Source organism: Brassica napus (genome assembly GCF_020379485.1).
Source record: "Brassica napus cultivar Da-Ae chromosome C4 unlocalized genomic scaffold, Da-Ae chrC04_Random_26, whole genome shotgun sequence".
In the NCBI taxonomy this organism is placed as follows: Eukaryota; Viridiplantae; Streptophyta; class Magnoliopsida; order Brassicales; family Brassicaceae; genus Brassica; species Brassica napus.
The window spans coordinates 1-25,612 of NW_026014248.1; the positions used below are offsets into that span (position 1 = coordinate 1).

General features: G+C 34.3%; 2 protein-coding genes and 2 pseudogenes across 2 annotated transcripts; 3 read left to right on the forward strand and 1 right to left on the reverse strand.

The window, feature by feature from the left end:
• Positions 1-11,785: 11,785 nt before the first annotated feature.
• LOC125594765 lies at positions 11,786-14,354 on the forward strand (annotated as a pseudogene).
• A 2,382-nt stretch (positions 14,355-16,736) lies between these two features.
• LOC125594762 (mediator of RNA polymerase II transcription subunit 20a) lies at positions 16,737-17,943 on the reverse strand. The gene is made up of 3 exons (XM_048770844.1): positions 17,784-17,943; positions 17,306-17,717; positions 16,737-17,131 (listed from the first exon to the last, which is right to left on the reverse strand). The coding sequence occupies exons 1-3, from the start codon at positions 17,795-17,797 to the stop codon at positions 16,895-16,897; spliced, it is 663 nt and encodes a 220-aa protein (XP_048626801.1). The 5' UTR covers positions 17,798-17,943; the 3' UTR covers positions 16,737-16,894.
• Positions 17,944-17,998: 55 nt separating this feature from the next.
• LOC125575104 (flocculation protein FLO11-like) lies at positions 17,999-20,515 on the forward strand. The gene is made up of 6 exons (XM_048770843.1): positions 17,999-18,193; positions 18,562-18,840; positions 18,935-18,944; positions 19,083-19,258; positions 19,332-19,533; positions 19,629-20,515. Exons 2-6 carry the CDS (start codon positions 18,604-18,606, stop codon positions 20,513-20,515), a joined length of 1,512 nt encoding a protein of 503 aa, XP_048626800.1. The 5' UTR covers positions 17,999-18,193; positions 18,562-18,603.
• A 1,120-nt stretch (positions 20,516-21,635) lies between these two features.
• LOC125594763 lies at positions 21,636-24,862 on the forward strand (annotated as a pseudogene).
• The last annotated feature ends 750 nt before the right edge of the window (positions 24,863-25,612 follow it).

Sequence of the window (25,612 nt, forward strand, 5' to 3'; positions counted from 1 at the left end):
AATCCCATTACCCAATTCATTCAGGTATATAGACCCAACGATTTTTATTACGGATCCGACTTGTTTTGTCAACGCATGATAAAATTTAGTATTAAGATCTCCTGATGAAATACCACATATTCCTACTTTTTCTTGTGCCAATATTCCTCTTCATCCCTATAAGCCTCTTGTAATTTCCCGAGAAACCTCAAGAATCTCCTCTTGTGTTCTATCATTATCTGTCTGTACTTCTTCTAACACTGCTGAAGATCTTTAATTTTATCCTTTCCATATGGTTGATTGTCCTTACGCCAGGAAGATATTTCATGGCGACAGTTACTAATTTTTGTAACAAAATCCTCAACCCGTCCTTCCTGATTCTCCGACCAACCTGACATTATTGATTCCATCAGACCCTGACATTAGCTGAGCACTAATGATCACAAATAAAAACGTCACGGCAGAAACTATCACAATTAAAAAATATACTTTTAACATCTATCATTTAGTATTTTATGGAATTTATAAGTAAAACACTGTTTTGTTTAAATAATATAGTCCTATTATTTTAGAAATTTTTATATATATTAGCATCTATCATATTATTTTGTAAATTTTATTGATATAGGATTTTTTTTTATGTTATGATATTAAGTTTTCTTTTTTTCTTAGTTAAGATTTCAAAATATTATATTGCTTTAATTTTTAAAGTATATATAGTTTTTTTTTTCGTAGTGCATTTTAAAAGGTTATTTTTTAATATCTATGATTTGATCTTTATTAACATTTGAAATATTCATTTTGAATATTATTTTCAAAATTTTATATTTTTTCAAGAAAACTTTGAAAAATTGCACAACTATTTTTGAGTTAGAAAGATTACATGAATTTTGAATTTTGTTTGTTACTACATTAATAGATTATTTCATAAAAATATTTGAATTTTTGGTAATATTTTCTAAATTTTTCTCAACAGATTTTGTCAAAATTAAAAAAGAAATAAATTTATCATCAAATTTGATTTTTCATTAATATTTTAAATGAATTACTAAAATTTCAAAGTTCTCCAATAACATGTTTTAAACAATATATTGTTGAGAGTTTCAAAATAAATAAATAAATAATATATAGTTATAGATATACAAATTTAACCTATGTTAATAAATTTATTTTCGAATAAAAGATTATATGTTAACGAATTTAAGCCATTTTAATGATGAGTGTTAATTTATTTAAATGAAATAATTTTAAAAATAAATTTATAGTTTACCTATTTATATAATTTTTTCATATTTAATTCATATAGCACTTCTATTTTATATAATACAGAATATAATTATATAAGTTATAAAATAGTATAAAATTTTTATTTTCTTTTTTATAATAAAATTTTAGTTAAAATATATTCAAATTTATTGTTGGTTTATTATTAATATAAATAATCAAATATGACTTATATATTAACTATTTTTTTAAGTGGTTCTACTATAACTTGTTAATAGTAGATAAAATTATGATCATAAATAATAGATTAGATTTGTAAAAACCAAAAAAAAAATGTTTGAATATATTCAAGAATTTGATTTAACTAAAACAATGAGCCAAGTAAAAAATAAAATGAGGAAAACAAAATTAATATTGAATATTTTTAATATTGATGACTTCTATTAAGATTGAGATACGAGTACAAAAAGAGGTTTTTTTATGTAATCATCTTTGCCTTAGAACAACCCATTAGTTTGATATCTTGAAAGAATCTAATAAAAATAATAGTATTATAATTTTACAATTTATTTTTCTTTTTAGTAAATAAAAATAATAGTATTATAATATCTTGAAATGTTAATTGAATGACATGTGTTGTTTATAGCTTGAAATCGTGTTTATCGAATTTATTAACTCTACGTGATTTGATACTTATTGACATTTACTTTGATTGATTTAGCTGTTAGACATTTCATTACTATTTAAAATAAATTGTCAGTTCTTTCAAAATTTGTTAGATGTATGTTTGTGTAATTTTGACTATGTTGTTTATTTCATGTAATTTTAGTTTGCTGCTTGACTTCATCCATATCTTTTTCACGTTGATGAAATCTTTTACTTTATAGTTATTTGTATACGGTGGTGGATCCACGAAGCACAAGTACAAGTTTAACATTGTTCTATGCTACGAGTTATATATTATTTAGATGAGTAATCGAATTATTGATACTGATATAGAGTATTAAAGAAAGCAGATTTTTTACCTTTATATATACTAGAGTTTTTATCCGCGCTACGCGCGGTTTATAGCTTTAAATATTTTTATTTTAATGTTTAACTACAATGTGACTACTTTTTTTTGGACTTGTTTCTTTAAAAAAAAAAAAGTTAGTTATATTATATTATTGGTCATTTTCAACTTAATTTTGTTTCATTTTTTTGTTTGGGTGTTTTTTGTATATTAGTAATACTTTAACTATGATTGCCTCCCTAAGCTCAAAAGAAACATTGGTTTAGGGCATCAACATTATTTCAAAAAACACTTAATAATTATATTAGTAAAAACATATGTATATGTATATTATATATATATATATATATATTAGTTAAGAAGATATGTATATATAACACTTAATAAAAACATATGTATATATATATTAGTTAAGATTACTAATATTAATTTTTTTTTTCGTCAACGATTAGTAATATTAATTAACATATGTTATCAAACATATATATATATATATATATATGGGCTTGAGTTTAAAACTTATAATAATATCAGTAGGTTAAATATGAGCCACATTCATTAATCCATTATTAGTTCACTATATTAAAGTTAAATTTCTTTGAAAAGCTAATTCATGTAATTTTACAAAAAATTAGGGTAACAAAAACAACCTCATGACTTACCATCTTCAGCTCACGTCTCTTCTCACACACAAACTTGCAGTTCTGATTTTTGAAGCTTAAGATTTCATATTGACAAAGTAGCTTTATCTCACTTTCTCTTACAATTCTAAGTAAGGTAAAACTATCTTTGTTATCTACTTTCATCTATTTTGTCAAACTGTGAATAATAATCAGAACTCTATACGTTGATCAGATGGAACGATGTCATCGAACATAAGACATCAACGGGAGCATACAACAAATAAGACTTTTAAGGAACATTGATTTTGAAAATCTAGTCAATGAATTTGTAGCCAAGAAGAGAGATAATTTATACTTTAGAATTATTATTTAGTGTTTTTCAAGTGACTGATTTTATAAGACATTTTTAAAAAAGAAGGCATCTTTTTTTTTGTCGCGTACGTATGATTTTAGTGCTCGCACGCCTCTGAGTCTATGTAACAAAAAGTATATATTGCATGACTAACATTAGAACTTTGACTGTGTTTGTTCTCGTTGCATGTCTGTGCTGTTGAGCTGGTATTTTCATATATTGCTAAAGTTTGAGATAGTTAAAGGTGGAGATGTGTTTATGTTGGAAACCAAAATAAGCTAATAGTTTGTCTTTGATCCCTCTTTCTTTATGATGTTACATAAGGCAGAAAAGTAGTAAAACAACATCTAAAAGGTTTTGAGTATTAACAAAGTTCAATAATATATAGAAATATTGCGTAGACTACAAAATTCTTAATATCACTTTTTTCATATTTATTTCAACAACATTTACTTTTATTTAAAATTAAAAAATATCATTGTACCACTAAATAATTTTTAAAAAATTTATAAGATGACCCTAAATTTTTACTATAAATATTATCATAATTATCAAAATGACCAAAATTCCACTAAAAAAGTAATATACATTTATATCCATAAATTAACTTTAGCAGACATGCCAATAAAATGACATTATTAGATGAGAAACTAAAAAAGAAAAATGTTACATGATGCTTCTTGTAAGCCTTATTCGACGAATAGTAGATGGACCTATGCATTAAAGGGGTTTAATGAGAGGTTAAGATTCTCGTCTAATATCGCATACACCAATGATAGTAGCAGATTGTATTTCTACATGTAAAAGCGGAAATAAATTAATTTACTTCAAATTTGAGATTAGAGTAGTCCCTTTGCTGAAATTTCTCAATATCTATATCCTGCTTGGGAAAATTACAAAGTGAGGACCGAGCACCAAGGCTATCATTTATAATCTTCAGATGGTTTTGGGCCTTCGCCTTTGCTTCGGAACGATTCATATGGCTGGATAAAACTTCCATATCACAATACATGAAGTAGAAAGTAGATGAATGTTCTGCCTCAAAGAAGAGTTTTCATGAACTGCATGTGATGTAATAGAAAAATTTAAGAATGGATCAGCTTACTATAAAAACTTGGTGAAGAGTACATTCAAAAATCAAAAACCTTAGCCCTACGATGTGAAGGGACTTCAGAATTTTACTTTAACATCCAATTTGATGGTGTCCTCTCTGCTTGAGACTTCTCTCTCTCTTAAGAGTTTCTTAGACTTCATTATCATTTCCTCTGAACATGCACTAAATATTTTGACCATAGCTTCTAGATAAAATCATACAATGTAGGGAATCATGAGTTTCAGCTGCAACACAGATAAAAAATGATCAAATCATTTATGCCTTTAGCACTGCAATATATAAAAACATGGACATTACAAACCTACTTTACCTCTGCTTCTTAACTTCCAAGTATCTAAGGTCTACTGGTACCAACACTTTCCCATAACCAGCTCTTTGATCTCAGCAAGAATTCACTAAAGAAACACAAAAGAAGTTACTTGATGATACCTAACAAAGCAAAAACGGAATGGGTCATTTTCCAATTGAAAGCCATGTCACCTTGTGATGAGGAAATGTTTTCTTGGAGGACATGCATTGCAACAATCGGATCTGAGATAACAGCAAAAACTTTTCGACCCAGTGCAAGTTAACAGTCCTCGATGCTTTAGATGAAAATATCACGGAAGTAAACAAAGTTGGTATTTTCAAGTAAACGAACATACCCCCTAGCGTCTTTGAATTTATAGTGGTGAGCAAGAGCACTGATTGGGTCGTCTCGTCATCTTTCCATCTATACCTCGGAGGGTGGCTGCGATTTTGAACCACAGATAAATATGGACTCTCTCACCTCTTTTAATAAGAGATTATTAAGGTGCAGAACAACGCATCTATTATGCAATTTTTCGTATACAGTTAGGATTAGTATGGTTCTTACTCTTCAAGTTGGAGATGTAAGTACATAATCCTTTGACATTCACCAGCAGGTGTTGTGGATACCGTCATGGGTATCTAGGTTGTCCCCATTTATGAGGCGAATATGGCCAATGGGTATTGCTTTAATTCTTGTATATGTTGAAGCCATCTATAACATTTGACCAAAGAAAATAAGTCGTTTGAGATAGTTTATATATTATAAACAGAAGGAGAGAACGTACAACTGTCTCATTAGCAGACTTGTGAACCAGTTCCTGCAAGATCACATAAACCTCGTAATATTAAATCAAACAGAAAAAGGAGAGACGATTATTGCCTATTTTTTGGTAGGTTGCTTTGCTTATTCTTTTTATATTAGAGATGCAAGTTAGAGTCTCAAAAATATTTCAGCAGGCCTCGAATAGATATTGCTACCTGCTTGTCAACTTGAAGTCTCTTCAGAGCCACCAGAAATTGGTTATGAAACACGACGTACACCTTTTAACCACCAGCATGCCTGTGTCGTCAATCATTAGCAATATGCACGAAAGTGTAAATATATAGCTACCGTAATTTTCTAGTTGGTAAGGAGTTATGCCTACTCAAACAATATAAGAGCTCGGGGTTTAAAACTTGTAAATATTTAGCAGTAAATGTGGCCAAAAACGTACACTCCATACACATGCTTCTTGAATAGTTGATCCAGAAGCCACAACTTCCCCTAAAAACCAAACAGTAATCAAATGATATCTAAGAATTAAAAAAATAAAAAGACTAAAGAATACACAATCTTACCCAAACATCAGACTTGCCAAAGTTAATTGAAATTATTACATGTGCAAAGGAGCAAATTTACCTCTTCGATTCTAGCAAGAGCTTTTGCAGATTTGACATAAAATTTTCTCGTGAAGCAAGCTGAGTCTTTAGTTTCATCATTTAATGACTGCATAATATGAAGAAAATGTTCAACTTCTGCACTTCCTACCAAAAAGCCAGTCACTAAACGTTTTGTATATACCTCTTAATTATGTCTTTGTCTGGGAAGATATTTCTTCTATTTAGCCTCCAGCTCAACATCGATCTCCTGCATACAAATTTAAAGAAAAGTTCTCAACTTTTCTGAAGCCCACAAACCATATAGTGTTTTGAGAATCGAACCTAGGTACAACGTAATCATTAGGATGCAAGAACTTCGTCATGAGAACCCTGTGAAGCGACCTCCATCTTGATCATAGCAGCTCTAAGCCAATTTTTGCAATGTTTTTGGCCTCCCAGAAATGCATCGCACCACACTGATTCTTCGATTGTCCAAATAACTCAGGAGCTTCCCAGAAATGAATTAGACGGTAGCGTAACTGGGTTTCGTGGGGAGCTAGTGAGATATCTTTGAAGAACATTAGGATTTCATCTTTGTTGGATGAGACAGGGGACTTGCCGTTTGGTTTCATGGCCATGGCTTGAGCTTAGAGCGTTTGTAGGGTTTTGGTTTGTAGAAAGGAAAAGAAAACAGTATATAAAGAAGGAGAAAAAGAGGGAGGTAAAACGAATTCATTAAGAGGGTTTTGGTTGAGGGGGAGTAAAGTTGAGAATTGATTGTTTAGAAGTGGGTTGATTAATCTGAGTTTCTGTGATCTTCAATCGGAGAAGACGAAGTGTTAGAGGTCACGATGATCGATTTATTTAATCGTAGGTTTGGTTTTGAAGTGGTTCCATTTGGGCAATAACAAATTAAATGAAGCCCACATGGAGAGGGAAGTGGATTGCATCGAATTGGGCTTAAGCAGAATCACGAAGCCCGGATGGTTAAGCCTATCTGACATGTATAAAAACTTGCTTCTGATTGGGTGATTTTTCAATCTCACGTGGCATCTCTCTCCATTGAGTATATCTCCCTTTTAGTATTGTTAGATATAGACTCTCATAAATAAAGAGATCAAGTATGAGAACTAACCTATACTAACAAAATCTGACAATATCTCTTGTAATCATGTATAAGATAAATAAATAATTATTCAGTTAATATCACTTTATCTTGTTTATTCTCATATACATGGTTAGGTAGATCAATTTTTTTTTTTTTTTAGGTAGATCAATTCATTGTTTGTCATTAGAAACCTAAAATAACATGCAGTCATAAAATAAAGAGGGTAGTTATAAATTCACTACCTTTAAAAGTTATTTTTGCATTTGACTTAAATTAGGATATAAATTTACATTCAAGTTCAAGTTCTTAGTATTTTTGGCAAATTATTCTCAAAATAACCCACATCAAAACTAAGATCACGTTATATATGATTATGGATTAGTCATGTTTATACTATCGTATATGGATAATGGTCAGACGCATACAAAAAATAAAAACGTATTTCAACTAAACAAAAAACTGTAACGAAAATAGATGATACTAATTAATTAGTATAATATCACAAAATATATATGACAGCAAATAAAAATAAAAACATTTTAAAATATAAGGAAATAATACAATTTAAATTAGATAAATATAATTTTTCCCCTGATAATTAATAAATAAAAAATAAATTAAACTTTTCCACTAGCTTTATTTCCAGTCACAAAATATTTTGTTGTATATTCAAACTAACATTCGAACCTAAGTCCATTAATCTATAAACTTAGCTCTCACATTTAATCGTATCTTCATTTTCAGCATTTGGATGAGTTTCTTTAGATTTCCATTCAATGCCGGAACATCAAAACCACTTATCCATGAACCTATTTCTAACAATAAAACAATAACTAATTAGTTTGCTCTCTTTTCTTTTTAATTTCCCAACTCCATTGCCAGAAGGATACTTTTATCTTCAAAATTCATCAACAAGAGCAAAAATTGATCCTCCAACTCAATTTGTTTTTATTTGCAAAGAGAAGCACAAAGTGTCCCCTATGCTCTCTATTTTTAGACTGTATCAACTGATATTTCATTTGCTTTTAGTCGTCATGAAGCAATTGTAGGACATTTCTATAATACTCAACGACCACTACAAGAAAATACGCCGAATTCCGACGGAGGTTCCGACAGACTTCAATGTCGTCGGACGTTTGTGACGGATTTCCGACCAATTTCCGACGAAAACAAAAAATTGAAGTCGTCGGAATTCCGTCGGCCATTTCCGACGAATATCCGAGGAAACATGGCTCGTCGAAATTTTCCGACGACTTTTCGACGACATTCCGATAAAACACATAACCGTTGTAGTCGTCGGAATTTTGTCGGAATATACCGACGAACTTCCGACGACATTCCGATTAACAAATATAACTGTTACCGTCGTCGGTATTCCGTCGGAATTTGCCGACGAATTACCGACCCATGTGACCGTTACCGACAAATATATATGACCGTTTTATAGCCGTTTGAGATTGGAAAATACCGACGGTATTCCGACGGACTGCTTTACATCCGTCGGAATTCCGTCGGAAAGTCGTCGGATGGCCGTAAGCAATTTCCTATAAATGCAACCCCTCCTCATTCAACTCATTCACACTTCATTCTCTCTTCATTCTCTTTAGTCATAACAATTCCGTGAAAATCATGTCTTCAGGAGCTTATTATCGTTCGTGGATGGATAAACCTCATTTAGATCCCAACACCAATTTGCTTACGAAAGAATACGTTCAAGGGATTGGAGAATTCATGAGGCTTGTTCAACAGCAACCGGATGCAAAAGTGGTATGTTAAGATGTCTCTACTCTACTTGCAATAATAATAAGGTTATAAAATAATTTGATGTTTGGACTCATTTGTATATGAAGGGTTTTCACGTAATTATAAAGTTTGGTACTTTCATGGGGAAACTGGTTATGAATATGGTAGTACTAGCGAACCTCAGCCTGTTAGTGAACTTCAGCCTGATATTAGGTTAGAAGAATCTAGAACGGATATAGATTATGGTGTAGGTACTGAGCAGATGGTACATGATCATTATAGAGGGGAAGAACCAAATCCCGAATCTAGGAGATTTTTTGACATGTTGGATGCAGGAAAACAGCCTTGTATCAAAATTGCAGAGATGGTCATTCAGCCTTATCATCTGCAACTAGATTAATGGGTATTAAGACAGACTATAATTTGGCTGAAGAATGTATGGATGCGATTACTGATTTTGTCAAAGGTATTCTACCTGAGGATAACCTTGCACCGGGTTCATACTACGAGGTTCAGAAACTTGTTGCCGGTCTTTAACTACCGTACGAAGTGATAGATGTATGTATTGACAAATGCATGATCTACTGGAGAGCAGATGAGACACGGAATGTATGCAAATTTGTGAGAAACCTCGTTATCAGGAGACGAGGGGAAGAGTTTTGATCCCGTTCAAAAGAATGTGGTATTTGCCTTTGACGGAAAGATTGAAGAGGTTGTATCAGTGTGAGCGCACAACAAAAGCAATGAGATGGCATGCAGAGCATTCCACAAATGGTGAGATTAGACATCCTTCAGATGCGAAGGCTTGGAAACATTTCCAGTCAACATATCCAGAATTTGCGGAAGAGAGAATAAATGTTTATCTTGGATTATCTACTGATGGTTTTAGCCCATTTGGAAAGCATGGAAGACAGTATTCTCTATGGCCAGTTATTGTGACACCGTACAACTTACGGCCGAGCTTGTGCATGCGACGAGAGTTTTTGTTTCTCTCAATTCTCGTCCCCGGGCCAGATCATCCTAAAAGATCACTAGATGTGTTTCTTCAACCACTGATATATGAGTTGCAACAACTATGAGCGCATGGTTTTGAGACATACGATGTTTCGTGGAAAGAAAACTTTCAGATGCGGACAGTACTTATGTGGACAATAAGTGACTTTCCAGCATATGATATGTTATCTGGATGGACAACACATGGGAGGCTATCATGTCCATATTGTCAAGATGACACAAATGCTTTCCAACTAAAGAACGGAAGGAAAACGTGTTGGTTTGACTGTCACATACGATTTCTACCACCTGGTCATCCATACTCTCTATTTTTAGACTATATCAACTGATATTTCATTTGCTTTTAGTCGTCATGAAGCAATTGTAGGACATTTCTAGAATACTCAACCAAGCTAAATTACTTCACAAGTACATAGACCATGTAAAGTCATAAACGTATTTATTAAATTATTTTAAGAACCTACGAAGTCAGCCTACCTCATGTGTTCGTTCGTATTAGACCAGCTTATGTATTTGTATTGAACGGGTTTATAGGCACCAGCTATCATGATAAGATAATTCAAAGATCTTCGTCATGCAGTAGCTTATCATACATGCCAAACTGCTTATCATACATGCCAATTTTGAATTTGCTCTTTTGACCTTTTTCTTTTGGCGAAGCCAAACTTCTCTTTCCTATGTAAAATATATAAAATTAGAATGATATTCGACCAACAAACAAACTATCCCCTAATTAAACTATTGCAATATTTGGACTAATTGTCTTCAAAGATCAAACAGTTTTTTTCTCGTCATTCATTTGGTCGTACAAAAGAAATAAATCTGACATATGGATGTTGCTTCATGTTTTCTATCCAATCTGCCAGAGAATTTTCGTTCTCTTCACATCACCGTATAGCTACGTGAAACTTAATTTGCTGATATTGATTTCACATTGAAGTAATATTGAGGACACGTTTGATTTTTTGTTTTAACTGGCCTTTCATGGCGTAGTGTACCCTCCTTTAAAGAAATCGATTATATAACTACAATTTCTGTCATGAGAGTATTATATTCAAATGCAAAATATGTGAAACCGATTAAAATCTATGAACGAAAAGACAGAGAGTGAAATAAACTATTCAGAATCCTCAACTCATCTCGTTCACTCAATCAGTGAAGAAATTAACTAATGTAATCCAGATGGTCTGAAGACAAGCGGGCTAAGCGATGGCTTAAAACCACCTAGCATATATATTTAGAGCCACCAACGTTAATTTTTCTTAATAATAGTGGATAGTCTTTTCTTTTAACAATTATACCATATTGAAACTATTTGAGTTAGTTGAATATTTAGAAATCGATTTGTTTGCTTACATGCATAAATTTTCGTTTTAATGGATGTGAGAGGTTTACTAAACAAGAGTAGTAGAAATTAATGCATGAATAATTTTTCTTTTATTAAAATAAAGCTTTCTGCAATATGAATAAATTTCAGATTTCAGATTTTGTTACTTTATTTATTTATATCTATGACAAATTTCTATGATATTTTTGGGCATAATGTAGTAACCACCAAAACAATGTGAAACATGCATTCTAATGTCAACTTGCCACAAACAAATATTGATTTGTAAGTAATACAGTAACGTATTACCAATTGGATTATATAAACAAACTAAAGTGTGGCATGTAGAAATTTAAGGTAATTGAATTGACATTGTGGTGATTTGTGTTCTGGTTTATGTTGTCATTCTGTATAAGAAAAATCAGTAGCTCAGATATAGTTGTGATCACGATTTAAATATGGTATAATATGCATGTCCGTGAATTGTAAACGATAATATAAAAGCGTTAATATGAAACCGAATCTAAAAGTGTTCTTCGGAAATGCTTCGCTACATAAACTTGGTCGGTTCGTACAAAAATAGTCTTGACTAATCGAATAAGTTATAAATGGAAATATGTCTAGCGAACACAAGAAAAATCTATTGGAAAGGTGAGAGCTAGCGATAAAAAAAAGAATGTGAAAGGGAAACGAAAGCATGCTTTCAACTATAGTCAAACATATCGTCTCGTTGGCACTTAAAGAACCAGAAGAAAAAACGTGACGACTAACGTGACGTTTCACATACCTATTCAAAATCCTAATGCACATATTATCTCACCCTCTGTATATATTATGCATCCAAGTTGATACTTTAGTTTATAAATGTGGATCCAACTAAACAATCAATCCAACTCATATCTCTCTCTCTTATACATCTCTCTCGCTCTTGTCTCTCTGAGAAACATAGATGGATAAATCATCAATCCAGTGCTTTTTATTCATACTTCTCACCATCATCGTCACTTTTATTTCATGTTCGAATGCTCAAAGAGAAGTTGGTAAGCTATACATTTATTCTTTTTATGTTTGATAAACTATTAACTATGATTGATGGATGGATGTGTGTAGAGGATGAAAGTGAATTTAGCTACGAGCAGAACGTAGAGAACGGGCCGGAGAAATGGGGGAAACTGAAACCGGAATGGAAAATGTGCGGAAAAGGAGAGATGCAATCTCCCATTGATCTTATGAATGAAAGAGTTAGAATTGTTTCTCATCTTGGAAGGCTTACTAGAAACTACAAACCTTGCAATGCCTCTCTCAAAATAGAGGCCATGACATGATGGTAAATATTACATATATCCTTCATTTTTTAGAACCGAATCTGACTAATCCCAGAGGTCCGTAGAAAATCATGTATATGTTGCATTTAAAACATCTACAGTGGTAAAAAGAGAACAACATCAAATTTTTTTTTTAAATGGTGGGCCTTGATCCCTAGCCTCGATCCACATGGCAGGGTCATTTGCTTACTCGAAAAACACTGATTTTTGGATTTCATAACTTTTATATATTCACTATTATTTGTTTGGTCGCAGCTGAGATTTGAAGAAAGGCCAGGAAGTATTAAGATCAATGGTATTGAATATCAACTCCTACAGCTTCATTGGCATTCTCCCTCTGAACATACGATCAATGGAAGAAGGTATATGCAATATTCTGAAACACATGTATATATGACGGTTTGTATCAAATAAGAAATATGTTTCCAGCTTCTGATATTACTCTAACTAAGCTAAACTTGACGTTCGACAGAATTTTGTAACACTTCTTATTCTAAAAATGGCAGTTTTGCTCTGGAACTACATATGGTTCATGAAAGCATTAACGGAAGTATGGCTGTAGTCACAGTGCTTTACAAAATTGGAAGATCAGACTCGTTTCTCACCTTGGTATAAATCATTACATATCTAACTATGATATTAAGCTTTTAAAGTTTCTTATAATATTATTTTCAACCAATTTTCTTCTTTGCTTTTTGGTTAGTTGGAAAATAAATTGTCGGCGATGACAGATCAAACGAGGCAGAGTTTAATATAGGAATGATTGATCCAAAGGAGATTAAGATAGGGAGCAGAAATATTATAGATATGTTGGATCACTTACCACTCCTCCGTGTACCCAAAATATCACTTGGACCGTCGTCAAAAAGGTATATACTATATATTCACTCTTACTTTCTAAATTTCGTGTATTTTACTTTGTGTGTGTTTTCTCTCATAGTTTATGACATTGCATTCTTTCGTTTATATTTGTTTCCATGATTTTTAGGTAAGGACCGTGGCGAGAAACCAGTGAGACTACTCCGAGTGGCTGTTCATGATGTAAGTTTTATTTAAAGTACAATCTACAAATTTAATATATACTTACTGAATTTAAGTCCTTACTATATATGAGAGCGAAGTGAATTATATTATTTTTGAGTAGGATTCAAATACAAACGCAAGGCCGGTTCAACCTACAAATAAGCGCGTGGTGAAATTATACAGACCAAGATCTTACTGAATCCGATACAATACACTATATTCATTTTATTTTTACAATATTGTATGTATGCAATACTAAATAAATGATGTTTTTCTTGATTATATTTTGGTGTCCCATCGCATTCCGTTATTTTCACGACCTTCTATTCAATTTTTTTTGTTGATGTTGTTGTTGTAAAAGACCTCTATTCAATATTATCTACTCTATTAAAATAGAGTCCTAAATTTATCTACCGTTGAAGTTGTCATTTAAGTTTTGGACTGTTTCAAGTTTGTTAGTGTGTTACATAATTTATGGACCATATCCTGTTAGTTACAATTAATTATACAATAAAATTAAAACCAGATAACTTAAATCAAACCAACAATCTACTATATTATAACAAACCAAATGAATTATGTTCTATTTAATTATGTTCTATCTACTCTATTAAACTATACCGATTGTATACTGTATATACAATTATATTAGCAATTCAATAACTCTCACTTGGACCTCTTTTACTATAGATTAAACTTTGCTCTAAGTTGATTTATAACTTTCTCTTATCAACATCATATAATCAGACACCGAACATGTATATGTTTGGTTCCTCTTTGCTTCTATAATAGATTAAATATGAATATATGATAACTCTTTTTACACCTCATTTTGTATATATGTTACTTGGCTCTAAGTTGATTGATTATGTATTAGACTTAGAGATACATGCCATTATGAACACAATATGTTATTATATAAACTTCAATAATATAATTTTAAAGTGCCAAAATATGATATCTATTTATAATTTTTTTTAAAAAAAAAAAATAGAGTAGAAGTTAGGAATTATATGTATATTTATTTAAATAATATTTGTAACTACTAATTTCGAAAATATAATCCTTATCTACAAGAATCTTAACAAGATATTATTCATACTAACTTGACTTGCACACCAAATAATCGATAACAACTTCATATAATTTATTTATTACGAGATTCTCCCATATTTGAAAGTTTATATTTTTAAAATAAATTAAACAATCACATTAATCATATAATTAAAAAAATTAGATTTTTTCTTATATGTTATATTTTGAATTTTTTAAAACGTCTATAAATTACTAAATCTCGGTCGATATAACAGAGATTTATTTTGAAGCTATTGAAATCACCTAGCAAGAATATGGATTGCACAACAAATTTTCTTTCGTAACCCTTACCCCCTTTCTCTTCGTCACAATACCGACAATAAATAATTTGGAAGTGTCGATTAAAAATCTGAAATGGTAAGGTTTTCTTTAGTTCAGTCCATTGTTTTCCTTAACTAAAGGGACCACGTACATAGAAGAATGTATTTTGGCCTAAAAATGATTGCATACCCAAAATCAATACGAATCATCATCAATACTCAAAATACCAAAATTACTTAAACTATCTATTTATTTCTTATCCAAATATTAAAGGTAAACCAAATTTTATTTTAAGTTTAAGTATTTTGGCATACATTATTCAAATTTATATGTTATATATTATTTTTTTTTAGATTTTGAGAAATTTAAATTATATATAAATTTATTTTATTTTTAAAATTAAATGAGTTATATGAATCCAAACTCAAACCAAACCCGCAAAGATTCGAATTAAATCGAACTCGCAAAGATCGGAACAAACTGAACCGAGCCAAATCGAACCGAACCAAATGGTACCCGAGTGCCCAATCCTAAGATTCGAATGTAAAAAAAATTATTGATAGCAAAATATACTATTTATAATATATAAATATAACGTATTTAAAAAAAATCACTCCGCGCAGGACTCCGCGCAGGACGCGGATTATCATCTAGTTCATATTAAAATTACCACTTCAAAGAATATGTGTATTACGCTTACTACAAGCATTTGGATGAATACCGACAATCTTTGTATGTATGGCACGAATATGTCGCAAAATAAATGTTGCGGAATATTCACGTTTATTAAACGATAGCTATGTTTTTTGACGACACGTATGATCGTCTTCTATCTCATATGTCAATGTAAAAAGGCATTATCATTTAATTAATTATTTAATTATCGGTAGGTTCAGTGTCGCCCAATGCAGCTATTAGTCTAATTTTAAACGACCCTACAGACGTTTATTAACATAATTAATCTTTAAAGGATAAGATATCTTTAAATTTATATCTTGATGTTTACATTTAGAAAACGGAACTTACCAATCTTTGTTTATTTTATTTTTTGCTTGTTCTAGACATTATTGTTTAATAATTAATAGTTTGATTATAAATTGCATGTTTGTATGTTAGAGGGCCTTTTAAAAAATTTGTTAAGAGGGCATATTTTAAATTTCCTCCCAAATTTGTTCTATAAAATGGTTGAGAGGATCCCACTTGTTGGTGGGTCTACTGACCATAGTCTTCCCAAATCCACTTCAGGCCAATCCTTAAACTGTGATGCCTGGAACCACTATTGGATTTTCCTACAACAGCTCAGGGTTAATCACATCCGGTTCGGGTATTGTTGGTCTAAGTTGGGCATCTTTATCACTCATCTCTTGGATGGGTGAAAGCTTCCTAGGTACTTTCTCTTACTGCTTTCCCGGTAACGGAACTAGTAAGATAAACTTTGGACGTAATGCTGTGACTGTTTCAACGACTGTGTTTATGAAGACTCTGGTACCACTTTCACTTACTTGCCCAGGAGCTGCTACAACAAAGTCACAGAGGCAGTGGAAAACGTTTTGATAGCTGCTTGTGCAGTCTACTCCAACAACATGCTTTGCTACAAATCAAAGACCATTGAGATTTCCCTGTGATCACAATGCATTTCTATGGCGGTGCAGATCTTGTTTTGGATTAAGTACAATATGTATATGGATATGGGAGGAGAAGCCTTTTGTCTGATGATCATGTGACACCAAATGCTGAACCTGCTATCTTTGGTAACAGGGCACTGAACAATTTATGGGTTGGTTATGATTCTTCTGCTTCTTTTTAAACCCACTGATTGTTCTGCAATGTGGAGTTGGACAAACACAAACCAAGAGAGCCTTGTACTGTTTTTGACTTGACTTTGCTTTCTTTAGACTTGTCCTTTTGCTTAATAAGTTAAGATCACAGAACATGGATAATGAGTTCTAAACTCTTCTAAACAATACATATTCTCAATGTTATATCATAAAACTGAACAATGAAACACACTAGCATCATCACAACGGGAAGCTGTAATATAGTTTTAGCCTCTCACTACAGGTTGAACCGTTGCAATCATGTGAGCCATGACGATAGCGTACTGAACACCAGTGTGCTGTGGAGTGTAGGTATCCGCAAGTCCAAACTCCCCAAAGTTGAGCTCTGAGTTCACAAACTTCCCTGACAAGGACCTTTTAGACAGAGCTTCATGCCATATCTCTACAAACTCCTCCATCACTTTTCTGGCCTTCTCCATGGATGAAATAGGAAGATACTCCACCTGAAATAAATAGTTACAGGTTGTAACTTAACAACACACAAACTCCAAATCGAGATCACATAGAATTCAAGATTCATCAACATTGTTTGTTATTGGTCTCTCTCAAAAATATATGCAAATAATACCATTTACAAGGATTTATATAAATAGAAAAGGGGCAAAATAGGATCAAACCTCCATAACAATGCCTCTGATACTCTCGGAGTGAACAGGAACGACCCTCCCAACCCTCAACCGAAAATCACCGAGCTGATACTGAAACCCGTCGAAGTAGAGGGAGACTTTGGATTTGTAGGACTGGAGCTTCTCCATGATGAGCTGAATGGTGGCGTCGGCCTCCACGACGATCCTCTGGGACCTGATGATGAAGTAGTACTTGCTGGGCTGGTCCGCGAGCGAGATCCCTAGGAAATCGCGGGGGAGGTCGGGGTGGTTGGACTGGTCTCGCAGCATGGGTTTGTAGTAGTTGAGAGTGGCTTTCCACCTGCCTTCTTTTACGCCGTTGATGCTCTCCGCGCACTGGGCGGCCTCGTTGAGGATCTGGGTGCTTACTGTCGATCCTTGGTTTGGTTGCCAATACAAAACCCTAGAGAAACGAATGGAGATTTAGTTAAATTGAGATTGAACAAGAAGTGATCGTTGAGTAGGTTACCATTTCACAGGCATTATTCTTCTTTGAGGCGGCGGCGGAGGAGCTACAGCGATTCGCACTCACCAGCCACGAAGAAACTGTCCAATGTTACAAAGAACAAGCAAAATATCAGAAAACCGGACTGGTTTGCATGAACAATACCTTATCAAACCGTAAGCTAGACCAACATATAAGTAATGCTTCGGTTCTTATCAGAACAAACAAACCAACAAAAACAGAATTAATCTTCCACCGGTTATTAATAAAACTCCAAGCGAAAGGAAACGAGCCATGTCTCTTGAACTCAATCACTCTTGATTCTACTAAAAAGGAGGTCTCGTTGCTTCACGTTACACGAGGGAACAACCTTAAAAATTCCTCTGAAATCGTCATTCATTGCTTCACCTTAATTTTCTCGATTCTTCTTCACAGTAAGGTTCGGGTCCTGGCCTTACTTGCTGTTTTCCACTTACATTTGTTCAAATCTACATTCTGTTATGTTTTTCAAAGCAAAGCCGTTTCGACAGCTCCTATTTCTTAAAAAAAAAAAAAAGGGCTAATTTTGTTTTGCAGAAACCCTAGATTTCGGAATCAAACAGTCTTCTAGAATTGACATTTATGAACTTTGGGGAAAGTTTGTAAAGTGGTTTTTTAATTGAAAGTTAATCACTTTTGCAGGGTTTAATGTAAAATCCAAATTTGACTCCCTTGCTTGTTTTTTTTTTTGTTTTGCTAAAAAAAAAAAAATGAATTAATGTTTGATTCTTTCTTTGTAATATTTTCATGATTTGTTTGAAAGTGATGCATCTGAATTGATGATGATGCCAGACGCTACTAGTAGATGATGGCTTCGACGGCGGAGAATGAGGCCATTGTACATAGTACTTCTCCTCAGATTTTGACCACTTCTGCTGCTGAAGATCAGGTTTGTGACGCAGAGATGCTACCTGTTCCTGAAGATTATATGACAACAACAACAAGTCATGATGCTGATACCGTTTTGGACCAAGAGTTCGTGGTTCCTTTCCCAGACCCTGCCTCTACGTTAGACATTCATGGTCCTGCCAGATCAGATCAGGTTACTTGCTTCCTCCCTCCTTCCTTTATAAAGACTGATTCTTGTTTTGTTGGTGGTGTAAATTGATTTTGTTTTTTTTTGTTTTGTTTTACAGAGTGTTCAAGGTACATGTTCTTTGCCATCTTCTTCAGAGCAAATGGCCTTTAGAGCAGCTTCCCATAGATAGTTATCACCATGCTTTAGTTATAGTTGTTGTTTAGTTTACTATAACTTTAAAAATACTTTTTTGTTGCTTTGTGTAGTTAACCATTCAGAGGCTGTTCATGAAAACGGTGTTCAGCCTCCTAACATCTCACATGGCGCACCTCTTCCTATGGGACACAATCCTCCGAGGCATTTGTTTAGTGACCCGTATGAGTACGAACTTGAGAAGATACGCATAGAAGAAGAGAACTTAAAGAAGAGCGTTGAAGAAGCAGTTAGTTTCCTCCTCTAATTCTCTCTGTATATTCGTTTTTTTCTTTCCTCATTGTCTCGTTGTTTGTAAGCAGACATCACAGCTAATGGCTGAGCTGGATAGGAAGATGGCTGAAGCACGGAGCGAGTTTGATAAGGAAACACAAGAGTTCGATGCCAAAGTGATGGAGGTAGATGCCCGTATGGGTCTTGTTCGAACGGGCAGTCTTTTGGGGAACGCTTTCGTGTCTAAATGTTCAGAGAGGAGTGCATCCAATGATCTTGCAGCTGTAAGAGGTAAATCATCAAAAGATTAAAATAGTGTTTGTGAGTAAAGCAAATCGATCTAAAACAACACTCTCTTCTCTTCTCTTTCCTTTGTTTTTTAGCAGCTATGATCTCTCAACATTCAACTCAGCAGCAACAAGCGGTTCAAACAAACACACAGATGAGTTCAACCGCTCCTCCAAGAGTGAGACCTCAACAAGAAAGCACACGACTGAGTACTAGTGCTCCTCCTCGACCCTCAGTCGTATCAGTGGATGATGACCCAGTCCCAAACTCATCAGCTCCTCTTCCTCATCTTCCCCGCCGCACCACCACGACTCAAACAAGTCCGGTGACTCAGCAAACAGTACAAGCACACACGCATGTGAACTCAACAGCTCCTACTACTCCACCTTCAGTCACATCAGTGGAACCTCAAACACCAAACTCATCTGGTCCTCTTCATCATCTCCCTCGCCCCACGACTCAACCAAGTCCGATGTCTCAGCAAACAGTACATGTGAACTCAACCGCTCCTACTCCACTCCAGTCACAGCAGTGGAACCTCAAACACCAAATCATTTACGTCCTCTTGCGCGCTTCCCTCAACCAGTCTGGCATCTCAGCAAGCTGTTTCGCAATCAAACCAAACGTGAATTCATCAACACCTCTTCCTCGACCCTCAGCGATAACAGAAGGTCTTCCTTTGCATTCGCCGCTCTCAAACACGCCTAGGCCAAGACCGCGTCCTGTAATCTCCAACGTGACTCCTCCATCTTCTTCTTCTCCACCAGTGCGTGGCCCGGCGCCTCATATATTGCGTGCCTCGGCTCCCCACTTGGCTCGGAGACCGGCGCCTCATCTAAGGCAATATGGATCATTTCCAGCTCCCACGTCTGCTGCTGCTGCACCAACAACACATCCAAGAAGGTCGGTTCAAGAACAAGAGCAGCAGCAGCAGCAACAAGGGAAGTCAAATGGTGGTTTGGTTAATCTTTCAGATGAGGACTAGTGATATAGTAATTCATATCTCTCTTTTTTATAACGTTTTTTCGAGTTTCATAACCGAAAACAAAACCAAACAAAAGTAAATAAATGTTCTAAAAAAATTGAAAGAAAGAACAAAATAAAGAATCACTAGTAAATATTTTTCATCCAGCTAGGATGATCTGACATCTCTGCTACATTTATGAAAACGAATTCCAATGCAAATTTGATAATCAGTATAGAATAACGTGGCACGTGACATCCCCTGGATCTCATAAATGAACAATGGTTTCTTAAAACCCCATCGATCTCTCTCTATATGTCAGTTTAGTGATCACGCAAACGCAAACGCAAACGCTATTACGTGGACACCTTTGTTTTTATATTCGCGTTTGGCTTTCTAAAATTCTCTTTTTTTTTTTTTTTTTTGATATCTGACCAACGGGAAAAGATTGCAGTTTCTCTCATTCACTCGCTTATCTTTTACACTGGAAAGCTCAGAAGCAAACGTGATTTTGAGCTTACTGGTGTAGTTAGTAGCACCAGCTTTTGAATCTTCTTCGTTTTTGGGGCTACGCCAAAGATAATCTCTCACTCACGTCAACGACTTCCTTCATTGCAAAGGTTATTGTTAGTCTTATTTCTTTTTGATTTGTGTTTTTCATTTTCTTCAAAATCATAAAATGGGGTCTCTGTTGATTTTCTCCAAAAGCTTAACTTTTTTTTTGTTCCGATAAAATTCACTTTCCCATTAAAAAGAAAGAGCCTTTGGATACGGTCAATGGCGGAACCGGGTCCCACAACCTAAACCGGTTTAAGGACTGGTTACCGATAGCCGACACATTTTGCTTCGACCTACGTTTTTTTTGCTTTTCCTTAAAAGCAATGCCCTTTCTTTCCTCTTCTTCCATCTCTTTTTGGATATATCTAATCTAATTTTAATCTAATCTCGGTTTACGGATTTGATTTTATGTTTTAGTGTTTGGTTCTTTACTTCTTGTCTGATTCTTAACTTCGAAATGCTTCTTAACTCTTCTTGCTGGATTCACAATCTAGCATTTTTGAATGTTTGTTTGATTATAATATGAAGATTTTGCCATTATTAAACATTTTATAAGTTATAAAAAAAGCTGTTTTTTGATGTAAAAATGGTTTTTAGAAAAGTATTTGAATGATTCTTCAACTTTGATACTATAATTGGTTGAAGGGTCACACTCAGATTTGCAATTCCGTTTCTTTCCTAAAGGTGGTTGGTCCATTTTCATTCCCATTTAATTATTCCTACTCTGTGTTTCCCATTATTTGACTGTTTCTACTAATCAATCATTTCAATAATCACCATTATTGTAGTATACTATATTTTACTAATCCATATCCCTCATGATGCTTCATTGCTTTCTTTCTTTTTGTGTATATATCCTTTTGTCTGCAACTTCCTTTTCTTGATACTACAACTTCACTAAAAGAAGCTTGTTCTTTCTCCAACTTCACCACTTTTGTAGGGTAATGTATCTAATCCACTATATTGGCTCTCTTGTCTTGTTATGGTTTGCTCTGTTGTTAGAACTAGTCGGCCAATTAGTGTCGGTTCTCCTGTTGTTGTGTCTTTTATCTAACCAACTTAACTATAGAGGGATGTAGAAAATTTGCAGAATTTAGATTAGTGGCAATGAGTCTTAAATGTTGATGTGACTACTTTTAGTGATTTTGGGGTTACTTGTATCATCTTCTAAGCTCTGGCCAGTTAAAGAACCGGAGTCTCTTTATTGTTTTTTTTGACCAGGTCATAGAATGTTTTTGTTTATGTTGATTATCTTGGAACTTTGTTTCTCAGTAGGTGCAACAGAGTTAGAATCTTTTGGATGTCTGTTCACCAACCCATTTTTATTCACACCCCACTGTTGATTTACTCTTAAATTTCTATAAATTTTCAGCTCTCCTTGTAATCTGGTTCTTAATACAACGTATTTTGTTTCAGGTTGAGTTTGCTTTGAGTAGAAGATTAAAACTGACATGAAGGTTTTCATCTAATCTTCATATTAGAGCCCTTCTATCAACTACTCTCAGATATTAAACTATTTCTTTCTGCTGCAGCAAATATAAATGAAGATGAAAGTGGAAACCGCACTTGTGATTCTCTCAGTCCTCATATCCATTCAGCTATGTTATGGAGGTTTAGTGTCTTACTTTATATTATTTCCAATAAGTGAAACCGGTGTGACTTGCAACTAAATAGATCAAGTTTCTGTTTGTAGGTGCTAGCAACTGGACGTGCACGTGCTTCTCTTCAGGCAACAAAACTGATATCTTGGAATCTAACTGTTCCACATCATGCAACTGCAGACCAGGTTGGCTTTCTGATTTTAGTTCCTAACTCTTCAACATCAAGTAACTGTTCAAGATTCTAGAGAAAACTAAGTTCTTGATCTTACCTAGCGGAGAGAGACCAATGGGTATGCTTGTGTCCGGCAAATGGATTTCCAATAATATCCGGTACCGGTTCCAACTCTTCATGCTTCACTGCTTGCAACTGCTCTGCTGGTAGGTACCTTACTCTATGTTCTAGGGAAAGCTCAGTCACTATATCATAGCTATATCTCTTTTATGGTTTCCAGGACCTTTGAAGAAGCAATCTTTATCAAGGAAACTCCTTCTCGTCACACTAATCTTCTGCGTCGCAGTTACTTCAGTAGCCTTCCTTGCCTCCATGTTTTACTACATTTATCGAAGGACCAGCAATGTTTCTGGACAAAGCCCTTCAGTCTCTTCAGACAGAGAATCTAGCTGGCACAGCTCTTCCAACTTAATAGCCCGTAAAAGCTCCATCTCACAACCCAAGATCAGCATCACCTCCTCACTCTCGGGATGTTTCTTTCAGAATGCTTCTTTGTTTTGTGTGAGTAAACCGGAAACAATCCACGGGATGATCTTCCAGTTCTCATACGGAGAGCTAGAGCAAGCGACCAATAAATTCTCCAGCAACAACGTTATAGGACACGGAGGAAGTAGCTGCGTTTACCGTGGACAGCTCAAAGACGGTAAAACCGCTGCGATCAAACGCTTAAATGCTCCTAAAGGAAACGACAACGACACTCTATTCTCAACAGAAGTACTACTAACCTCCTCTCCCCCTGCTTCTTGGTTGGATGGATTCCTATTTGATCAAGATTATGAAATGTCTTTGCAGGTTGAGTTGTTATCAAGACTCCATCATTACCATGTGGTTCCATTGATTGGATACTGTTCGGAGTTTCACACGGCAAGCATGCGGAGAGGCTTCTGGTTTTTGAGTACATGTCTTACGGGAATCTGAGAGACTGCTTGGATGGAGAGCTGGGAGAGAAGATGACGTGGAACATCAGAATCTCTCTCGCTCTTGGAGCTGCAAGAGGGCTCGAGTATCTCCACGAAGCTGCTGCTCCAAGAATCTTGCACAGAGATGTTAAATCCACTAACATCCTCCTCGATGAGAATTGGCATGCTAAAGTAAGTGAAGAGCAAAGCTTTATTTGCTTCGGTGAGACCAAATGTGAACTTGAATAAACATTGTTTACAGATAACAGATCTTGGGATGGCTAAGTGTTTGAGCAGCGACGGTTTACAGAGCGGTTCAAGCTCTCCAACAATGGGACTGCAAGGAACGTTTGGCTACTTTGCACCTGAATACGCTATTGCAGGATGTGCTTCACCTATGTCAGATGTGTTCAGCTTCGGTGTTGTTCTACTCGAGCTACTCGAGCTATAACCGGTAGAAAACCGATACAGAAGCCTAGCAACAACAAAGGAGAAGAAAGTCTTGTTATTTGGGTAAATTAAAAAACAGTACTACTAGTTTATAAATCTCTTTAACCAACAAAGTTATAAGTCTTTGAAACTTGGTGTTTCATAGGCTATGCCGCGTTTACAAGACAGTAAGAGGGTGATTGAGGAGCTGCCTGATCCCAGGCTTAACGGAAAGTTTGCTGAAGAAGAGATGCAGATAATGGCGTATCTTGCTAAAGAGTGCTTGCTTCTGGAGCCAGAAGCTAGGCCAACAATGAGAGAAGTTGTTCAGATTCTTTCTACCATCATGCCAGACACTTCCAGACGTAGAAACTTCCCCATCAATCATCTTTTTCCGGTAATGTTTTCTAACTAAACCTTCATTTAAGCGTTTAAAACAATCGAAACCTTAGTATTGGTTACATTTGTACCGGCAGAGTAATGAGAAGAAGAAAGAAAGCAAAGTAGGATGGTCAAGAGGTGGGAGCAGGACTGCAAAGGAAGAGGAGTCAGTGGATCTGACTGAGCCACGGTTCGAGTCCTTCTGCCTGCCGAATGTTAAGCCGGTCTTGCTTGAACCATCTGCACATATTTAAAAGTACATAGAAAACACAGAACAGAAAAAAACAACACTGAGCCATATCGCATGTGTGTAGATAAAAGCTCACTCTGGGAAACGGATAAAGCATTGAGGCTTGAGAGTTTTTATTATGTGTGTCAAGATTTGTTTTAAACTGTTGACTTTTAATTTATGATAGAATAAATATTTTTAACAAAACTACAATATGTTATAGGTCAGATTCAGAATATGGGGGATTTTTCGAATATAACCTACAAATTGATTTGAAATGCAAAAATATATTTCATATTCAATCAAATGCAAAACTAACTTTAATAAAACTGTTATTTACTCTTTATAACCAAACAAAAAACTAGGAAATTATTTTACGATTTTATCTTTCGGAATACTACATTTAAAAGAAAGAAGTCTTCAAAATGTAGATTTCCTAATAATATTCTGAAGTCTACGTCGTAATTTGATCTAACATTTTTATTTTAAAAATGTATAACAAATAATTTGTGTGAAATTTATTGTAGATCATCAATGTGAGAACCAACATGAGGTATATAAATTAAAATTTAATAGGATTGAACAATTTAAAAGAATATATATATTAGTTTGGTAACCATGTGTTGGACAATGTTTATGGTTTGGGGAAAAAATGTTCAAAGATGTAACTATTGTTAGGATTAGATTCTTAGGGTTAGATTTTAGGTTTTTTTTGTTTTGTTTTTTTGAATTAAATTTATATATCAATGTCGAGTAGTTTATATTTACATATTTGATACAATGATTAAT